At 43.0% G+C, this 22064-nt stretch overlaps 1 protein-coding gene across 1 annotated transcript in view; it reads left to right on the top strand.

The window, feature by feature from the left end:
• Positions 1-22064, top strand: part of Btbd16 (BTB domain containing 16) — a 64328-nt gene that overhangs the window by 10733 nt on the left and 31531 nt on the right. Inside the window, exons 4-7 of the mRNA XM_021253319.2 lie at positions 1641-1730; positions 3527-3641; positions 15315-15384; positions 17004-17134. Coding sequence (XP_021108978.2) covers positions 1641-1730; positions 3527-3641; positions 15315-15384; positions 17004-17134 — 406 coding nt within the window. The remainder of the gene's footprint in view (positions 1-1640; positions 1731-3526; positions 3642-15314; positions 15385-17003; positions 17135-22064) is intronic.

Raw genomic sequence — 22064 nt, 5'->3', positions numbered from 1 at the left:
CACTGCATGGTTTCTTTCCACCAAATGCTGAGGTGCAGTGACATCTGACCAGGACACGTTTATTCCCTAGGACGAATCCAAAAGGAACGGCATTCTTACTAAACACAAACCAACCACCTTGGTTTTGGAAGACCTCAGGAACACATGATCAAGTGATTACTTTCCTACCTGATTTGGGGGTTTAACTTAACTTGGAGGGAAGGTTGAACTTCTGTCTTCCACTTACTCTGGCCTAGTTGATACTTCTCCTTCCTCTTTCAACAAATGTTGAGTGCTTAGTTTATGCCAGTTTGGGTACTTACCATCTGTATAGGCAGATAAGCAAATCACATGTATTATCTCATTTACTTCCTCCAGTGGGGGTGAATGACTGGCAGGAACATGCAGGTTGGAGGCTGGCAGTAATGCTCAAGAGGCAAATGATCCAGAGCTCAGAACAAGGCCTGGCACTTACTAGGTGCTTAATAAATCTTTGCTGAATGGGGTCCTAAACAGGGCCAAGTGCCAGAGGATAGTAAAGCTTATGCTGAGGAAGAGGGATCTTTAGTGCCTTTTTTCTTCTGCAGCGTGGCATTCATCCTGGCTCCAAATTTCCATCATTTTTCTTGACCTGGAACCTTGAGCTCACTGGTGATGGAATCTACTCTTTTCATTAATTCAGCCAATATTAACTTAGCACCAATGTGGCAGATCCTGGGGATGAGCCACCAGTAAACCATCAATGTGCCTGCTCCAGCAGCCATGTGGTACAACAGCACACTGTGATAAGGTTGGTTTATGCAGAAAAGAAATCAGTTAGCAGGGGTGATGGTTCTGCCTTACATATGGGACCAAGGAAGGCCTCCCTGAGAAAGGGACACGTGAACAGGCCCCTGATGAAGGAAGAGGCAGGGAGTGAGCCACTGAGGGACAAGCACTGAGGAAGGCGGTTTGGGATAGAATGAGCAGAGCAGTGAGAAGGGGTAGGGCCATAAAGGTCTTGGAGCTGTGGATTATGTAGCAAGGTCTTGCTACCAGAAACTTGAGAGCCACATTTTAGAATAACTCCAAGACCATGGGATTGGCTAGTGACAACCTGAGCTGGCCCATCCCATTCTCCTGGAAATGCTTGGTGGCAGGAGTCCCCAGTTTGAATATCTGTGGGGCTAAGTGCCAAGAGCCAATGGGCAGATGCCTCAGTCCCACATTCATCCTTCAGCAGATGGTCACTGTGCCCCACTTGGTACCTGTCCTGCCCTGGGTGCTTAGGTTCAGGAATGGCTGGGGTCCTTCTTTGCCCTCAAACTGCTCACACTTAACTAGAGAAAGATGAAAGAGAAAGGGAGTGGAAGAGAGAGCCAGTAATAAATATTTAAAATGCAACACAAGTGTCCATTAGCACGTTTTACAATGCACGGTGGCTTCGGAAGATCATTAGGGGAAGCTGGGCAAGGAGGGCACAGGAACTCTCTGTACTACTTTCAAAACTTTTTGTTAGTTTTAACTATTTAAAAATATGCAGTGATTTTACACATGCACCCACTAAATAAACTGAATCTGATGTGGTCGTGTCATGATGAAGGTGGTGTGACGGGCGCCTCTTACTGTACCTTCACTGTGATCACTGCCCCCACAGATCATTATCTGATTTCTTTTACTAGCTCAATCACCTGGGAAGACCAAAGAAAAATCCCCCTTCAAGAAGATGATCGTTTCTTTGAGGATCAATGATCCATCCGTCACCAGAGTTGGTAATGTAACACCTGCCTTTACATTCTGAGAAAGCCATTGAGCAGGCAGTCTGCCCAGAGTCAAAACAGTAAACAAATAACAAAACACCACAAACAAGTGGTACACATTCCTCACCCAAAATGCTGAACACTACAGACAAACAAGGGACAAGAGGGCTGGGACAACTTGGAAAAATGGGAAATGCAATGCTACTAAAGAGAGTCACTGACATGGGGTAAGGGACAAGAAGGATGCAAGATGGGAAGGAAGCAGCAGGATTCTAAGGTGTGCCAGAAATGGAACTGCCCTTCCCCAGCTCACTCGGGCCCAGGGAAGCCCTCAGGCCCACCCTTGCTCCCAAACAGCCTTGACCTGCCCTGTCCCATCAAGGACCCATGCTGGCTGCCTTCCAGTAGCAGGAGGCTCCCTCAGGGTGCTCCCTTGGGGTCACTCTGCCCCTGTTGTTCTGGGCCACAGGTTTGTATGTGGAATGTAATTGTGTGATATCACGTGATGATGCAGATCTATGAATTACTAGGTCAGGAGATAATGCACTTATGCACTGGCTCAGCTTGTTTTCCACGTTCTGATGGCACAGTGACGATATCTTGATTCATGTAGGACTTGGAATAGGCCAAGTCCATCTGGCCCCCAGCCAAGGCAGGCAAGTTCCTGAATGATCAAATTATCTTGGCTTTTTCCAGGAGATCTAGACCTTTACTGAAGTGCTCAGACTCCTCAGAAAATCTGTGAGCTACACGTCATGTCCAGAGAAGAAAATGTACCTGTCTGCACACCACATTCTGCACATATTTGGGCAGTCACATTCTTGCTCAGGGCACAGGCCCCAGGTTAGAAGAGATCCCTGGGATGTCTCACCCTTCAGGTGACTCCAAGGCACAGACTCTGAGGACAGGCTCAAAGGAGAATCCTTTCAGCATGAACTCAGCTTTCTTTAGCTCAACTCCTCTGGGCATCTGGAAGCCAAGGTCACCAAACACCTTGGTGGTGTCTGCACTGAGGTCAAAGCTGGTGCTTCTTCTTCAAGGGTGTTCCTACAGGGAACGGGAAAAGGGACTTCACCAGAAACCTCTGCAGTGGGTCCTGGTCTCCTGTGAGCCACAACAACACAAGGCTAATTAAAGAATAAAGACAGGAAAGCAGACAGAGAAAAAGCTGGATCTTGGGTCTAATCTATGCTGCTCTAGGCAACAAAGACAAAGGCCCCCAAGTGCATCCAGTATTTATTGAATACAAGCATGGGAAGGAATAGGGAGTAGGGTATGCTTTGAAGGCATCTGGTGAAATACTGCTGAACACCTGGCATGATGGCACCAGGCAGGGGTGTAAGAGAGGAAGCACTGCTTATCTTGCTTGGATAGAACAAACAGGTACTGGGATAGGGTGCAATTAGCAAGCAACTCATTGGGTCCATGAGAAGCCATAATTCAGGGGAAAGGATTTTAATTGGGGTCACGCTGACCTCAGCTACCTGTAACTCAGCAGAGCCCTGCCACTTCATAGATGAAGGTGTAGGCCTCAGTGGCAGCCAATGGGGTAGGGGCTATACCTGCCCATTCTGCCATCTGACATGCCCATTTGAGTCATGTTGGGCTCCAGTCTGACTCCTGATATAAAAAATATAGCCAAATTTGGGAAACCAAGAAGCATGTGCCACTTGTGGCCCACCAGTACTGGGTGGGGATGTCTGCTACATGTCCCTGTCTGTCCAGCCGTAGGAGTAGGGAGACCACGGGGTGGTGTCTCCATGTACAGCCCCATGCTGATGGCTCTCCCTTGGCTGCTGCCTCCTCAGCCTTCGCTACGGCCCTGAGGAACCTCTACATAAGTGAAGTGGAGATAAACCCGGACGACACAGTGGCGGTGCTGGCTTCTGCTAACATCCTCCAGTTCAGCAGCCTGTTTCGAAAGTAAGGAGGCAGGCGGGACCAAGCCAGCCTGGGCAAAACTAGAAGGATCCTGGCTGGCCCATTTCATGGAACATTTCTCTGCCCTGGGCTAAGACACTTTGGGTTCCTTTGTGCCAAGCATGACTTTGAACCTGGAAAGAAACAAGGCACTAACACACACTAATTCATTAGGCACTCATAACAGAGCTGGCTTGCTCTCCTGAACCTATAACAGGCTCATTTTAGCCAAATGATTCTTGACCTCACAGGAATGAACTGCGGGAGGGGGAGGAGGTGTTCTGCTGCTGGGACAGACTTTGCAGGTCTGCAAAGTGACTGACTTCCCAGAGCCTCTCAAGCCAGGCTTGGTTATCCACTTCACCTGTGTTCATTTTTAAATTAAAAAATTATTTCTCCATTGAACACACACTCAGAAACATTGGAAGAAAAGCTGATTTCTCATTTTTCTCATGGCTCATTTTTTCCACTCGTTTTATATACTGCCTAGTTTTTTCTTGTAAGCAATATTTTCGTTGTTCTGAATGTTACACAAGATTGTTGATCTTTTGGAAGAGAGAAAGTATCAATCCCACTGCCACTTTGGGGCCTTTTTGCTGGGCATTCAGGGCCTGCTTTCTCAGCTGCTGCCCTTTTAGGAGGGCCATCCTGGGTGAGGGGGCCCCAGGCGGCCTTTGAAGAGGACTGACATCGAATGTTACAGCCTCCTCAACCTGACAGGTTACCTGGCCCTGGTAACGAGAGTTCATAGACCATGAAACTTGAGAGAGCAGTAAACTCACCTTAGTGCTTCTGCCTGCATCCAAGCAGCTGTAGCGGGACAGGAACACGTCTCCAAAGTGAACTAGCATGTGAAATGCAATCAGCTGCCCCTTAGACTCCATGCACCTCAGTGGTCTCCACTGCGTGGAGCAGCTCACAGGATTTTTCTGCCCACTTCCCATGACTTTGAAGGGGGTTTGGGGGCTGTCAGCACAAAGGACTTGGAGATGAAGTATTTGCAAGTCCTAAATAAACATTTTGCACTATATATGATTAGTTTCAAGTAAAACTGGTACTTACGATAAAAAAGCGTTTCTTAGAACCCTCTCTTTTTGGTTACCCATAATATTCCTTCATGGTGTCAATGTTTATGAAGGAGTACGTGAGTCAAACGGGAAATCCTTAATGGGATTGATCTTTCTGGAATATTTTGGGTTTTTGCCTGGGCTCTTTCAGGAGAGTGTACTCAGTGCACTAATGTGGTCCTGATTCCTGAGGCAATTCAGTATAGAGAGGACATTTAGGGCAGGAATGGTCTGCCTGTCTTGTTCCATGTCCTTAAGTCTCATATTCCTCATCTGACTAAATGAATGTTCCACCCAAGCCAAAAGAGGACATCAGCTACTCTGTGAGGGCAGAGACAGGAGCTCTCCTGGGGATCATGAAGGATTTAACTCACTCTTTGTAGATTTCACGTAGCTAGATTGAACCCTGCAAACATTTCTGAGCCAGTGCCTCATTCGTGGGGCCCTTGAGATTACTGGGCCAGGCCATTGGCCTGGAGCTTCTTGGAGCCTTGTTGGGATGAAGACACTCCATGAACTGAGAACTGCAGGTGCTCAGAAACCTGGATTCATTTGCAGAGGACACACACAGAGCCCCAGTCTTGCAACCTCCACTGCCCTGCCTTGGTCCAGATTAGACACCTCATCTAACATTTAGAACTTTGTCCCTAGCTTATATGCAGATGAGCCAAGAGTGGCAGGTGCTCCATTTTCCTTCCTCCTCCTCTACTCTGAATGCCAGAGAAGGAAAGGCGTTAGCAGCACTGAACCAAATTGATCATCCCACTGATGAGCACACCCAGGCCTGCCTGCAGCAGATGGGAGCTGCCCCAGATGCTGCAGATAATCGTTGTGGAACTGGTATTGTAGGTTAGAGGCCAGGGCGGGCCTGCACACCACTGCGCTGGGTCTGGCCTATCTTTGAGAGGTTGATGGTTTGGTTGGCAGGAATGTGGCAGCATAATCTGCCACAACCTTCCGTGTGTGTGTGTGTGTGTGTGTGTGTGTGTGTGTGTGAACAGAAGTACCCCAAGTCACTACAAAAGCCTTATAACATCAGGTTCTGAATGAGACCTCAAAGACCTTCTCAGCTGAGCTTCTAGTCAGTGCCAAATCATCCAGATGACTGCTCAGATTCCAATCGCACAAACCTGAGGCGCCTGTCTTTAAAGGATGGAGTGGGGGGGGGGGCACCAGGCACTGTTCTTTGACTCTTGTAGCACTGTCTGCAATGGCACTTGGGCAGGAGTTACAGCTGGGATCACGGTTGCCATGTGTATGGCCTGTGTGGCTGGAGTGGAAGATGAGTCAGGGAGTTAAAATGACCCTGGGTCATGCAGAGCTTTGGAGGCCATCTGAGCAGCTCCCACTTGGTTCAGTTGGCAGAGGACAGAGCCTGAAGCTTGGAGAGGCAGTGTGGCATGAGCTCTTCAGGCTGAAGTGTGAAGGATGCAGCAGAGGCGTGAAGGCAGGGAGACCTGCTGAGGCCAGGTTGGGAGACTTGGAGAGTCTAAACTACTGTAATCAGAGGAAGGGGAAAGAAGTAGCAGGGACAGGCTCAAGAAGCAATGAAGATGACAACCAATGGGACTCAGCAACCTTAGGAGCCAAAGTGCTCACCAGATGACAGCAGGGCCTGGCCTTTACTCCACACAGGGTTCCCCTAACTCAAGACCATTTTCTATAGTAAGTATAATAGGTCTCATTGTGTTAAAGTGACAGTCTTAGAACCTAAGGGCATACAGGGCCTTGACCGTATTATTTATTCATTTATTCTTACCTTGTTCTAGTACACATTTTAAGCTGCTTAAGCCAATGAACAAACTGAAACAACAGGACATCAAATTGTTTGAAAAAGAAGAATGAAGGAGAAAACAAGGATGGAGAAGCTAAAACTTGGACATTGTAACACTCTGGCTATAGGTGGGCCACACATTCAGCTCTGAACTTCCTAGCAATGAAGTGGAACAGGGAAACTGGATCAGTGTCATGAAATAAAATTAAAAATTAGAGAAATAAATGACTTAGGAGAAGCATAGCTACTATTGCTATTAAAACCACTCGTATCTTCATCAAAGGACTCCAAGCAATATAACTATCAACCTCCTTAGACAATATCCATAGAGCACATGTGACAATATGTCTTGTAACTTTCTTTCCTGATATTGGCAAAGGTTTTACCCCAAAATACAACTTAGTAAAAGCCATTCTCTAGGTACTTGGTTGGAGATGATGAGTCCTCCAGCTCACTGCTAGTCTGACTTCTCTGAAGAACACATTTTAGAATGTGGGCGAGTGACTCGATAATGTCTTTGTCTGTGAACACATGTATCTCAAGCAAGTGTAGGATAAGTTAAGTTAATCACCTTTGAGTTATAAGAAGTCAAAATTATCCTGCAATATGAATCCCTGTAGCTCTTCTCAGGTGCCCTGTTCAATAAAGTGATCATTCCTTAAGAAAATTTTGTTGACGGGCTGGGGATTTAGCTCAGTGGTTTCGCCGCCTGCTGCGCAAGCGCAAGGACCGAAGTTCGACCCCTGGTACCAAAAAGAAAAAAAAAGAAAATTTTGTTGAAAAGAGGCTAGTATCAGTTATGATACACTGAAACTTCCATTGGCTGCACCTTCCGCCTAGCCCCCTCCCCATTCCCAGCTCATTTCCTTCTTGGTTTTCCCCTCCCTCATTGCTATCATTACTCTCCTATCCTTGAGGTTCCTCCAAAATATGGACCTACATCTGCCTTGGGGGCCTTCGGACCTGCTGTCTTCTTTTGGAATGCTGGCCTCCCAATTCCTGGCCTGGCCAATTCTTGTCCTGCTCTTTCAGGTTTTAAATGTCACTTTCCTGGTATCTGACCACTTTTCTGATATAACCATAGTAGGTTAGATTCCTTCTTTTCTGCATTCCCATGGAACCTTGTGCTTTAACTTTTAACCCTTAATATAACAGTAATAATGTGATAATCTGTCCAAATGTTGACTTAACATGTGTCACCCCTCTGGATCGTCATTTTTGTTTTTTGTACAACAAAATCCTCAGTGGTGCCAGGCACATGGTACATGGTCAGTAAATAGATTTTTTAATAACTAAACGAGCTAAATAAACAAGGCTTAGACATAGGAAAGGATGGAGATTTTTATCAAAAAGTTGCTCTTTGGATTTATTTGTCCACAGAGAGGAACAAGACAGAAGGCCCTCTAACAGCACTGAAATTGTCTGTGCAGGGCGAGCATCTTGCTAAGATTAAACCTTAATTAGGCACTTTTAGGCTCTTTTACTCTGAGCATTAACACGGCTCCTTGGTGCCAAGTCCATGTTTTTATCGGTACATTTTAGATATACATAATGATCACATTCATCATAGGGAATTTGTACCTGTGCATGATATATCTTGCTGCTTCTTTGTTTCCCGTTTCCCTCCCCTCCTTTTAACCCCTCTTCCACTCCTTATTTACAAAAGCTTTGTTTCCATTTTTCCTTCTATTTTTTTCTTGTCTCTTCCTGCCTTTCCCCCCTCCCTCCCTTGTTCCCTTTCTCATTTGAACATTTTCTTCCCATTTCCCAAGCTCTATTATACATTTAGTCCTTATTTACACTTTCAGTTTCTCACACCAGAAAATAATTTGGTATTTAAATATGTGTGTCTGATTTATTTCACTTAAGAGTATGGTCTCAAGATGTATCCAGTTAGCTAGACATATCTCAAGCTTATCCTTCTTTATGGAAGAGTACTACTCCACTGTATTAGAAAAACCACATCTTGGGCCAGGGATGTAGCTCAGTGGCACAGTGCCTGCCTGGCAAATGCATGGTCCTGAGTTCGACCCCAGTACCAAAACAAAACAAAACCCCACATCTTCTTTATTAATTCATCAGTTGATGGGCATTTGGGCTGTTTCCAAGATTTACCAATTACAAACCATGTCGCTATAAACATGGGTATGCATATATTGCTGTGGTATGATGCTTTTAATTCTTTCGGGAAGATATCAAGAAGGGGAATAGCTGGGTCAAATGGAACTTCTAGTTTTAGTTTTTTGAGGAATCTTCACACTGATTTCCACAGTGGTTGCACCAGTCTACACTCCCACCAACAGTGGAGAAGGGTTTTTTTTTTCCCAGAGCCCCACCAGCCTTTGTTATTGGTTGATTTTTTGATAATAACCATTCTTTCTAGAGTGAGATGAAATCTCAGCACTGCTTTAATTTGCAGCTCTCCAATAACCAGTGATGTTGAACATTTTTTCATATATTTATTTGCCATTTCTATTTCTTCATCTGAGAAATGTCTGTTCATTTCAGATGCCCATTTTTGGATTGAGTCTTTAAATTTGGGGGCCTGCCTGATTTTTTTTTTTTGACTTCTTTATAGATTCTAGATATTAGTCCTTTGAGAAACAGCTGACAAAAATTTTTTTCCAATGCTGTGGGTTGTCTCTTTACTCTCTTGATGGGTTCTTTTGCTATGCAAAAGCTTTTTAATAAGATGAGATCCCAGTTGTTGATTCTTTGTAATATTTCCTGTGCAATTGGGGTTTTGTTCATAAAGTCTTTGCCTACCCCAATGTCTTCAAGAGGTCTACCTATTCTATCTTTCAATAGATTTAGTGTTTCTGTTATAATATTTAGATCTTTGATCTATTTCAATTTTAGTTTAGTGCATGGTGAAAGATATGAGTTTAGTCTTAATCTTCAGCATGTGGAAAACCAGTTTTTCTAGCACCATTTGTTAAAGAGACTATCTTGCTTCCAGTGAAGATATTTGGCTCCTTTGTCAAAGATAAGGTGATTGAGTGTATTTAGAATTGTTTCTGCATCTTCTAATCTGTTTCATTGATTCTTGGGTCTGTTTTTTGGTTTTGTTTTGTTTTGCCAGTACCATGCTGTTTTTATCATAGTAGCTTTGTTGTGTAATTTCAAGCCAGGAATTGTGATGCTCCCCTGCCTTACCTTTGTTGCCCAGAACTGCTTTTGCTATTCTAGACATCTTCTGGTTCCAAATGAATTTTAGGATTATTTTCTCTAATTCTGTGAGATATGCTATTGGTACTTTGACTTAGATTGCATTAAATCTATGTAACAATTTTGGAAGTATGGCCATTTTCACTATATGGGTTCTTCCTACCCAAGAACAAGGGATATCTTTCCATCTTCTGATATCCTCTTTGAGCTCCTTCCTCAGAGTACTATAGTTTTCAAAGTAAAGTTCTTACTTCCTTCGTTAGATTGATTCCTAGGTATTTCCTTCTTTGGATGTTATTGTGAAAGATTTTATTTCCCTAATTTCTCTCTCAGTGAGTTTGCTATTTGTGTACAGCAATACTATTGATTTTTTGAATGTTGCCTTTGTATCTGGCTATGCTATTGAATTTGGTTATTAAATCTAGAAGTCTTTAGGTGGAGTTTTTGGGGTCTTCTGTGTAGAGTATCGTGTCATCCACAAATAATGATAATTTAACATCTTCCTTTCTTATCCTTAGTCTTTTTATTTTTTTCTCTTGTCTAATTGCTCTGGCTAATGTTTACAGAACTATACTGAACAAGAATGGTGACAGTGGACATCCTTGTCTTGTTCTTGATTTTAGAGTGAAAGCTTTCAGTTTTTGCCCATTTAATATGATGTTGGCTGTTGGTTTGTCATAGATGGCTTTGATCATATTGAGATAAAGACCATCTATTCCAATTTTCTGTAGAGTTTTTATTCCGAATAAATGTTGGACTTTGTCAAATGTTTTTTTCTGCATCTACTGAGATGATCATATGTTTTTTGTCCTTGGCTCTGTTAATATGGTATATTACATATGTTGAACCATACCTGCATCCTTGGGATGAATCCTACTTGGTCATGGTATATAATCTTCTTGATGATTTGTTGTATTATGTTTACCAGTATCTTTTGAAGATTTTTGCCTCTATGTTCATTAAGGAGATTGGCCTGTAGTTCTCCTTTTTAGTTGGATGCTTCTCTGGTTTTGCTATCAGGGTAATGCTTGCTTCCAGGAATGAATTTGGAAGTATTGCTTCCTTTTCAATTTCATTAAAGAGTTTGAGAAGTAGTGGCTTTATGTCTTCTCTAAATTTGTTGTGGAATTCAGCAATGAATCTGTGAGGGCCTGGCCTTTTCTTTGTTGGTAGGTTTTTAATTATGTCTTCAATTACATTGACTTATATTGGTTTATTTAGAATTTTTATATCATCTTGATTCAGCTTTGGTAATTCATATGTACCTTGGAATCTGTCTATTTCTTCTGCATTTTCCATTTTATTAGAATACAGGTTCTTGAAGTAGGTATTGATGATCTTCTAGATTTCTGCAGCATTTGTTGTGATTTCACCCTTTTCATTCCTAATTGCATAGATTTGGGTCTTTCCTTTTTTGATAAGGTTGGCTAAGGGTTTGTCAATTTTATTTAATCTTTCAAAGAACCACTTCTTTGATTCATTGACTCTTTGTATTGTTTTCTTGGTCGCAATTGCATTAAGTTATGCTATGATCTTTGTAATTTCTTCCCTCATACATGCTTTGGGCTTGACTTGCTCTTCTTTTTCTAGAAGGTTGAGGTTCAACATTAGCTTGTTTATTCAAGCTCCCTCTGTTTTTCTGATATGGAAATTTACAGCTATAAATTTCCCTCCTAGGACTATTTTCATTGTGTCTCATAAGTTCCAGTATGTTGTATTTGAATTATTGTTTAATTGTAGAAACTTTCTAATTTCTTCTTTAATTTCATCTGAGACCCATTGGTTGTTCAGGAAGGTGTTATTTAATTTCTATGTGTTTAGAAGTTTTTGTGATTTCTTTTTCCATTGATTTCCAATTTCATTGTATCATGGTCTGATAATATGCAAAGAATAATTTCCATTCCTTTGCACTTACTTAAGCACGTTCTATGTTCTAGTATGGGGTCTATTTTAAAGAACATCCCATGTGCAGCTGAGAAGAATGTGTATTTTAATGTTGTGAGATAGAACACTGTAGATATCTACTAAGTCCATTTGTTCAAAAGTTTGTTTCAATTCTGATATTTCTTTGTTGATTTCTTTGTGCAGTTGATCTATTTGTGAGAATGAGGTATTGAGGTTCCTCATTATACTTGTATTAGTGCTTATTTAATTTTTCATGTCTGTTAATATTTATTTTATATAGTTGGGTATGCTGATATCTGTTGCATACATTTTTATGATTGTTATCTCTTCCTCTTGGATTGTTCCTTTTACTAGGATGTAGTGACCTTCTTTGTCTCTCTTAATCAGTCTTGGCTTGAAATCCACTTTGTCTGGAAATAGAATAGCTACCTCTCTTTTTTTCCAGGTTCCTATTGCATGGAGTATTGCTTTCCATCTTTTGACTTTCACTCTGTGAATTTCTTTTTGAATTAAATGTGTTTCTTGTATGCTGCATATTGTTGGATCTTGCTTCTTGATCCATTCTCTAGTTTGTTTCTTTTGATTGGTGAGTTGAGACTATTTACTATTGATGGTTATAACTGATATGCATTGATTTATTTTTGTCATGTTATTTTCCTGTTGTTGGTTCCCTTTTATTCCTTTCTGTTTAATTACTTGCCTTACCTTGTGGATTCATTCTATTGGGCTTCATGGAGTTATAGTTCTCATTATGTCTTTCTAGAATGTCCTTTAGAACCTTTCGGAGTGTGGTTTGGTGGTCATAAGTTTCTTTGAGTGTTCTTTGTCATGGAAGTATCTTATTTCTCCATCAATTTTGAAAGATAGTTTTTCAGGGTACATCAATCTGGGCTGGGGGTTGTTTACTTTTAGAGCTTGAAATACTTCAATCTCTCCTTGATTTGAGGGTTTGTGATGAGAAGTCTGCTGTGATTCTGATGGGTTTTCCTTTGTAGGTGATTTGCTTCTTTTCTCTAACAGTTTTTAATATTCTGTTCTTGTGGGCTGGGGATTTAGCTCAGTGATTTCACCACCTGCTGCACAAGCACAAGGACCAGAGTCTGATCCCCAGTACCAAAAAAAAATTCTGTTCTTGTACTGAATTTCTAGAATCTTTTTTTTTGGTACCGGGGATTGAACTCGGGTCTTTGCGCTTGCATAGCAGGTGGTGAAACCACTGAGCTAAATCCCTGGCCCTAGAATCTTGACTATTATATGTCTTGGTATAGATTTTTTTTATCGTGGCTAATTTGAGTTTTATATGCCTCACTTGTCTGTATGTCAAATTCTTTTTTCATGCTTGGGAAGTTTTCTGCCATTAGTTTGTGAACAGGTTTTTTTATGTTGTTTGTGCTATCTCTTGCTTTTTCATTGTCTCTGATCAACCATATGTTATTCTTCTTTGCATCATCTAGTTGTTGGATTGATTTTTCATGATCCTTTGCTATTTTTAAGAGATCTTTCTTTTCATGATCACTAACTACAGTTCTGTCTTCTAGAGCTGATACTCTGTCCTCACATTGGTTCATTCTGCTGTGTATACTTTCAATGGAATTTTAAATCTCCTAGATATCTATTAGAATCTGTTTTATGAATTCCATTTCTTTCCTGTGTTGAGTGTTCATGGTTTTCATCATTTTACTATGCTTCTCTATTTTTAAAAATCTGTATCTGCTCAAGAGTCACTAACTTTGTCTTTCATTATGGTTACCATCTCTCTAGTTATCTGAGAAATGATTTCTGATTTGATTTTTTTCTAAAGCCTCATTTATCTACTTTGTTACTTCCACTGTTACCACTTCAAAGAGTCCAAGTGGGTGGCTTTCAAATTATTCTACCTCATTGCCCCCTGGGTTTGCCTTTGGGGAGGTGGAAGTCTGGGGTTGCATCTTGCAAAAGTGTCTTCTCATTTTCAATTTTTAAAGTTTAATTCCTGGGTTCATGTTTATAAATTGCTTATGGCAGGTAGCTTTATTGCTAGTATTTAAAACCCTTACTAAGTGACTACTTCTCAGAGATATCTTCTAGGTGTAGCTGGCTTTTGGGTTTTGAGTCTGTTGTAAGAACCTACCTCTTCAATTTATTGGGGATGAGAGTTGCTGCCTGTTTGGACTAGGCCCTGGTTCTTTGACACTGGCCTATAGTATTGTTTATGACCCTTAGGCAATTTCTCTTGGCATACCAGGAAGAACAACTGACTTAAACAATTATGTCACCTTAATTTAAATAGTACAATCAGCAATAACAATAACATCAAACACAGCTTAGAAAATTACAAACTGTGGTAACTATTTGCCACTTTTAACCATATGAACTATATTTGTGGTCATATAACAAAATCTAAAACAAACCAGAAAATTGTATACAGTAAATATACCCTCAGTATGGCAATTTTACCCTCAGGGAGGGTAAATATAGTGATTTTACCCTCAGGGGAGAACATTTAAATGGGGTTAGGGGAAAAAATAGAGAAATAGAAGAAGAGCAAGAAGTTATAAGCAAGGCTGAAGGACAAAGAAAGATTATGCCAACTTTGGGAAACTAGTGAAGAAGACAGGAAGGAAAGAGAGAAGGAAGAAATAAACACAAGAACAGAACAGAATAACAACAAAAAAACTAGAAACAATGCTCACACTCATATAAAAACAAGAAAAAACAATTAGGAAAAAAGAAAACAAAACAAAAACAAAAATAAAAAACAAGAAAGAAAAGAAAAGAAGAAAAAAATATCACTTCAGGGCATGTCTCTGCTGTCGGGGGTAGATAGAATTGGCAGACAGAAGTCAGATTCATGTTGATTAATCCCAGCAAGCCAGCCATAGATTTTCAGCAGTGTAGAGGATAATCGTCGCAAGCCTGCACCTTTAGTTCCACTGAAGTTCAGGCTGCTTTCTGCCTGTGAGGCTGGAACTAGATTTGTTCAGCCTCCAACACTCCATGTGCCTCCTGCCAACTTAAACTCAGCTCCTTGACCTCTGGTAAACTTGAACTTGGTTCTGCCTCACCTTGACACTGGAGCTGCTAAATGGAGCTGCTTTCACAGCTGCTCTGAGTTCTGAGCTCAGTTGGCCCCTCTCCAAGATGGCTACTGGCTGGCTAATTGCCCTCTCCTGGGGAATGTCTGAACTTGAATAATTCACCAGCCACTGCAGTCTGCTGTGTCCACTAATCTGTTCCACTGATGTGTTTCTCTGTAGACATTTCTGGGGTTGCCAGTAATCCTTGTGCATCTGTACGTTTGAGCTACCCCTTTCACACACTGCATCAGGGCTCAGGGAGAAAGCACTGCTTGCCACCTCCTCCTTCTTCATTGAAGTCTCTCTTTTTGCTCTCCCCATAGGCTTCACTTCTCACTTGCTGGGTCCTGGTGACCCACTTCCCTCCTTTTTCGCTTCCTCACATTGCTATACTCCAGCATTTGGACTCCAAATCTCGGAGAGGCTGTTTCTCTGCTGTTCCCCACTCCACCATCTTCCCAGAAGTTCTCAAGTCTAATTTATTGTCTTCTGAAGGATTTGATCTCTGGTCTTATCTCTCTTAGTCTCAGCTCTTTGTAACAGGCCTGCTGGTTTTTCCTCTGGACAAATATCCATATCCCTAAAATGAGCCTTCCTTCCTTGTGAAGGGTCTCTGCTGCCATCCTGGACCTGAATGAAAACCTCTGGGTCCCCTTCTCTAAAAGCAGCAGGGGGCCTCCAGGATCACCAATTCTTTTCTCTTCAGGTGTGTGGACACAATGATAAAAGCACTCACGTCAAGCACCATCAAGACCTTCTACCTGGCTGGCTGCAGGGTGAGAACACCTGGCTTCTGGGGCATGGGGGTTGAGGGAGGGTGGGAAGAGCTTCAAGAGCACCTCCGATTCTGAGATTTTTACCGTCCAGTTCCAGTTCCAAAGAATTTATTCAAAGGCACCAGTTTAAGGGTAGAATGATTTAATTTTGCTAAGTGAACACATTTGTTTAAAAAAATCTATTGTTTTCTATTTCTTTAAAAAGTTGAATTACTAGCAAAAAGGTAGAAAGGACAATCTTAGGATTGGGAGCTGTATTAGTAAGTTTTCCCATCACTGAGGTACAATACCTAATACCTACAACTTAAAGAAAGGAGGAGAGATTTAATTTAGCTCAGTGTCCAGAGATTCAGTACATGATTGACTGGCTCCATGGCAGAAATCTCATGGTGGAAGGATGTGCTGGAGCGAAGCTGCTTAGTTCATGACAGCCACGAAGCAGGGCAAGAGTGCCAGAGAAATGAGTCAGAGACCATATATAGTACCTGAGGTAGACCTCCATGACCCACCTGGACATATGGAGGAGCACGCTTTATTAATGTGCTAAGTGTTTCTTAATCAAATGAAGTTTACAAATCAGAATTAATAGTCACAAAAGACAGTAGGGACTTCCTTCCAAAGCACAAAAATCTTCCAGGACAATCTTTCTGGAACCACGAGACCTTGTCCCACCTGGGCCCAGTATGTCAGTGTTGAGAAAAAATGATACAATCAGCTCACAGTATTTTCCTCTCCTCAAAAGCTCTCAGCTTTTCCTCTCCTCAGGGGACAGGAAGGGAACAAACTGCTTAGGATGAGTAGCTGCTGAGAAGTGCCTCTGATCTCTAATACCTCTGGCCTCCTGATTCCAGCTCCCTCCCTGGGGCCACCATTGACCTAGAGACACTCATACCACGAGTCAGACTCATGTAAGAGAAACATTCAATCTGTGCACTGCCAGCATGTCAGGGAGGTACTTATCACCACATCTAAGAATATTCTAAAGGCCTGCTTGCCAAAATGACCATGTAGTCCTCACCTTTACTCCATGGTGTTAAAGAGTCACGCTTAGTGACATCTTTACATTCTGGTTGGCGCCCCACCCCCCCACCTCCAAAGACATGAAAGGTGTACTAAAACCTCTCAAGATCTCTGTCTTTTGGGAGCCTTTTTACTTTCCCTGTCCTTTAATTTTTGCTTCTAAAATGTGTGTACATGACAGCCTCAGAGCTCCATGTGGAGTGCCCCTCCCAGGACCTTCCACATCCAGTTTCTGACCTCAGCCCGGGGATTTCAGTGGGCAGGGCCTGTGGTCAGACAGCCTGAGTATGTGTCCAGCTCAGCTGCTTACTAGTGTGTGACCACAAGAAAAGCTGGAAGCTGGTGGCCTTAGTCTGTCCAGTAAAATAGGAGCAATACGGAGCTGACCTCCTAGGGTTGCAGCAAGGATTGGTTTAAATCACCCAAGTGCAATACTCTGAGCATAGTAAATCCCCACTGGTGCAATTTGCGTGTTTTGTACAAAAGGGGCATATCTGCAGCATGACTCTTCCCAAGCATATCTGTAGCATCATTGTAAACCAGAAGAGGGTGCTGAGAGTAAGGGTTCCTTCATTAAGGGGCTTGTTTTGCCTTTTCAGTACAAAGAAGAGCGGCTCATCGAGGCCTGTGAGAAGTGGCTGGAAATGAACTTGGTCCCTCTGCTGGGGACACAGCTGCGTCTCCGCTGTATCCCACAGGATCTGCTCCACACGGTGCTGAAGTCCCCCAGGTCAGAGTTGGTTTGGGGCATGCTGGCCCCGGGATGGGCGCAGGAGGAAACCAGGGAGGGAAATGCTTCAGTGTGGACTGTACCCACACCCTATTAGACATGCCCATGTCACCATCACCCTTGATTCTGAACTTTGTGCTGTCCCAGATAGCCTGGCCTCTGGTGGGAGCTGACACTCAGGGTACTGTGGTGTATTCAGGGTGCAAGTGAGATTGGAGAAAGGAATCCCGTCATGTTACAAGGTAGAGACCTTCTGAGCACCAGGTGACACATTACCTGTCTGGATGAGAAAAGTGAAAGACCTGGGGCCGGGGATTTGGCTCACTGGTTCCGCCGCCTGCCTCGCAAGCACAAGGACCTGAGTTTGATCCCTGGTACCAAAAAAAAAAGAAAAGTGAAAGACCTGAGTAATTTTTTAACAAGTCCTGATAACAATAATGAACATTATGGAAAATTTGGAAAACAGGGAAAATCAGAAAAGAGAGGAAAAAAACAGCTCTTGCCTTAATTCACTTTATATCTCCAGCACCGACTCCTCTGTTCAATTGTTCTGCACCCAAGTGTCTGACTGCCTGCTTGGCCTTTCTGATAATTAAGGCTAAAAACCCAGCTCTCAGTGTTCCCTGCCCTTTATTGTATCCCCATCCACCCCACTGGTCCTGGACCATCTACTGTATGCTCAAGCTGCAGCCTGATACCACTTTGACTTTACCTTGACCACAAGACCAGTTCTGCTTCCAAACTAAGTTCATGCCTATGGGCCTCTCTCCACGGGCACAGCCAAAGCCAAACTCCCCCGTTGTTTCTCATTTGGACACTGAAGGGCTCTCTAATTCAGTGTCTTCCTTCTTGTCTTGACCCCCACATCTGGCTCCTTCATCTCATGCACCAAGCAGCAGCCAAACAGGCCTTCCTTAGTCTCCCTTGCTGAGCTCTTTCCCCAGCCTCAGCACAGCTGCTCCTTCTGCCCAAAATGCCTGACACCGTCAGCCCCTTCTCTCTTTCCTGCCAGTAGTTCATAGAACCATTCCTAGTTCTTGACTTTTATATTATTTCCAGTGTTCTACCAATTTAAATAGCTCTTTGGTGAATACCCGTCAAGGTACATTTTTCTTCAACCAGAATGATTTTCCTGCATTGCATTTCTGAAAGTGAAATTACTAAGTGAAAAGGACTTTCTGTTTGTTATTAGTCTTTAAAAATATTTTATTTGAAAATGATTTCAAACTTAAGGAAAAAAGAACAATACAAGAATATCTGCAGATGCTTCTCACTTATGATGGACGTACATCCCAATTTTAAACCACTTGTAAGTTGAAAAATCTTGAACTGAAAATGCATCAAGTGTCTCTAACCGACCCCACCATCACAGGCATACAACATAGTACACACTAGGGTATCAGTTGCTCACTCTCCCGGTCACATGGCTGACTGGGAGTCACATGGCTGGGAGTCACATGACTGGGAGGATGGCTGACTGTCACTGCCTAACATCATGAGAGAGTACATATCACTAGGCCACAAAGAGATCAAAATTCAAAATCTGAAGTACAATTTCTACTAAATGGATATAACTTTCATAACATCATAGAAATGAAAAGCTGTAACTCAAACCATCACAAGTTGGGACCAGTTGTATACCCTTTACACTGAGTCATCCTATTTAATTTTTGCCCTGTTTGCTTTATTATTTGTATCTATATTCATATCTACCTATAACCATATTTTTTCTAAACTATTTGGGGATAAGTTGCATATATCATGTTCCTTTATCCTCAAATGTTTCAGTTTTATTTCCTAGGAAAAAGAATTTAATACAACAAAAGAGCAATTGTCAATGTCAAGAAATTTATCACTGGACCGGGAAATTTAGCTCAGTGGTACTGTGCCTGCCTGGCAAGCCTAAGGGTCTGAGTTTGATCCCCAGTACCAAAAAAAAAAAAAAAAGAAAAGAAATTTATCATTGAGGGATACTTTTGTATCATTGAACCAATATTGTTTTCAATAGCATTTGGCCCCTCCGATACAGGATTCAGTTTAGGATCACACATTGCATATAGTTGCCAAGTCTCTTTGGGAGTCTTTTGAAAATGTTCTTGGTGCCCATTGCCAAGTTTCCAAGGTTGTGTTCCTTTTGGATGAATTTCGAAAGCGAAGACTGAATTCTACTAAAAATCTTAGTAGTATATTGGAAAATAAGTGTTTACTCATCTTTATGCTCTGGAAAGTGTTCTATTCCCAGAAATTAGATCTGGAAAGATTTATTCTGTTCCAGATCATTAACCCATTCCATGGGTGTGAATTTACTAAGTGGCACACAATGCCCATTTGCAGAAACCTGAGCTGGGCAGGACAGCTGGGGTTGAGGGAGCCACCTTGTCTAAGACTTCAGGAGGCTGGGGGTATAGCTCTGTGGTGGAGTGCTTGGCTAGCATGTTGAAGACCCTAGCATGTTTGAGGAGGAGGTTGGAGTGGGGGGTGGAGATGAAGGAGGAAAGCAAGGAAGAGGAGGGAGGAGGAGGAAAAAGAAGACAACTGCCTCAGAAGCCCTGAACCCAGGGCACTAGCACTCCCCAGAGGCATTCTGCTCTGGTCCCCTCTGCTTTTCCTACTCATGCAAGGCCCGCTTCTCCACCCTCCAATGGAGCAAAGATCGCGAAATTGTTGAAGAACAACTAAACATGGCATCCCTTAGACTTTTCATAGCATTGTCCCTTGCTTGGAAAGGCTGAGTTGTCCCATCCTGGTAGCATTTAATCAAAAAGAGAAAAAAATATCTGACCACAACCAGAACGTTGGTGACAGTACAGGCCCGACAGAGGCACACTGGGTAGGAAAAGAGGTCAAGAGCATGACGTGTCAAATGTCTAGACTTGCCAGCCTGGGCAGACATGACTGAGGTGGAACAGCCCTGCCCCTCAGCCTCCCCAGGCAGTGTCTGCACAGACTGTCCAGCTGTCCTGCTGAGGAGGGCAGAGTCTGTGTGGTCTCAGGCATGTCACAGGCCCTGGAGTGGCCAAGGACAGGATGACTGGGCCCAGGGGCTGGCTACTTTACAGGACAACTGGTAGAAACTGAACCAGGTTTGGGCACTTCAATACAGCCACCTGAGACCCAGGCTAGTGGCTAATGGGTTTGGCGCCATAACCCATACTTGGTTAAAAACAAACACACTCGTATGGAGTATTTCTTGGTGTGAGCTGTGCCGTGTACACTGTCCCTTTCAGTCCTCACAACCTCACTGAGTAGGCACAATTCTTATCCCTTAGATTAGAAGGCTAATGAAGCTGTACATGGTGATGCAGGCCTGTACTTCCAGAACTCTGGGAGGCTGAGGCAGGAGGATTGCGAGTTTGAGTCTATCCTGGGCAACTTTCCAAGACCAGATTTTAAAATAAAAACCAAAAAAGGGGTGGGAATATGGCTCAGTGTGAAGGTCCTGATTCAATCCCCAATCCAAAAAAAAGCTAATGAAGGGCCGGCTGGGTGGGCCTTTACCGGCTCCAGAATCCATGCCCTGCCCACTGTTACCCTCTTCCTTGTTCGTCAGGGCAGCTGAGGAGTCCAAGCACCTGGGAGAACTCAGTGAGCCCTGGGGTGTCCCGAGAAGTCTCTTAGCCCCAGAGTGGGAAGTGTGGAGACACCAAGCCACACAGTCAGGGATAGAGGATTCTTTGGCCCTGCTCAGCTGCTCCTTCAGCCGCCCACTGGCACCTGATCCCCATCTTGTGACCACAGGTGTTTGGAACATCTGCCTCTTACCAGATGCTGTCACTTCTGGTCCATTCACCCTTTCCCATCGGACCTCATCTTTTGGGGGGTTTTGCTTTCCATTTTGTAAACAGCCTAGGGTAAGACATACACAGTTTTCCTGACCTCCCGGACCTGTGGTTTTAATTTATTTGTCTAGGCATTTCGTGTTTGGTTAATTTGCTCCTTAAAGGTCACCACCAGGTTACCCTGTTCTCGCAACTCAAGTTTATGAAAACTTCATTCTAAATTCTATTTCCCTTGAGAATGGAGACCACAGAGCACTATCTAGCTGCCCTCTCCACAAAAAGGCTACTTTGCAACAGAGGTCCTATATCCCTGATCCCAGTTCTTCTGGCTTCTTGTCTGTGGTCCAGTGAGTCTCAAGGTCTCAGGAGTTCCCTACGGAAAGGCACCTTGTCCTCCTTGTCATCTCTGACCCAAGCTTTCCCTACAGGGTGGGACAATAAGTGCCTCCCATTAGCATTTGGAACACCAGCAGACACCTATGGCAATAATTGTTACTAAAGCCGGTGTTTATAGTGAACAATATTGATGCCTACTGAATATTGAGCACCTGCTGTGGACAGAATACTCCAAGTGTGTTATCTAGACTGAACCATTCCCATAGCAACTCAGTGAGGTAGATACTGTCACTTGCATTTTTTGCCCGTGAAAGGAGGTTACAGGAAATGAAAGGATTAGCTGAAGATCCCCACTATGCAGCAGGAGAGTTGGGAATGAACCCAGGTCAGAGTGGCCTCAAAGCTGTGGTTGTTACCCGCCTGCTGATGGGCTACGATGGGCTTTTCCCTTGACGGTCAAGATCAATAATGTTAATATAGGCATGGCTTTCTCTATATTCAGAAGGGAGCTTTTATTGTTTATATACAAATTTCTTAACAATAAAATAAAAAGGATAATGTCTTCTGAAAGGCATTTTCTTCTCTGAAGAGCAAATACCACTTACACTCCAAGGACTGCCAGCAAACACATGTGGCACAGCTGCATTATTCACCTCTTGTGTGGCTGTGAGTTTCATCTGGAGTGAGGCCATCACAGCGCTTGGGTGAAGGAAAATGTGTTTGGAGGCTCTTGATGTGGTTATTTGCTGCAGGAGTTAATAATACCTTGGGGTACTGATACTGGCCTAATGGCAGAAAGCTTTAATTCAGTAATT

The sequence above is a fragment of the Heterocephalus glaber genome, unplaced genomic scaffold (genome assembly GCF_053883595.1).
Source record: "Heterocephalus glaber isolate CG9 unplaced genomic scaffold, H.glaber_assembly_v1.0 deba00001497, whole genome shotgun sequence".
NCBI lineage: Eukaryota > Metazoa > Chordata > Mammalia > Rodentia > Bathyergidae > Heterocephalus > Heterocephalus glaber.
The sequence above is the reverse complement of the archived record's forward strand: the minus strand, read 5'-3'. Positions and strand labels throughout refer to the sequence as shown.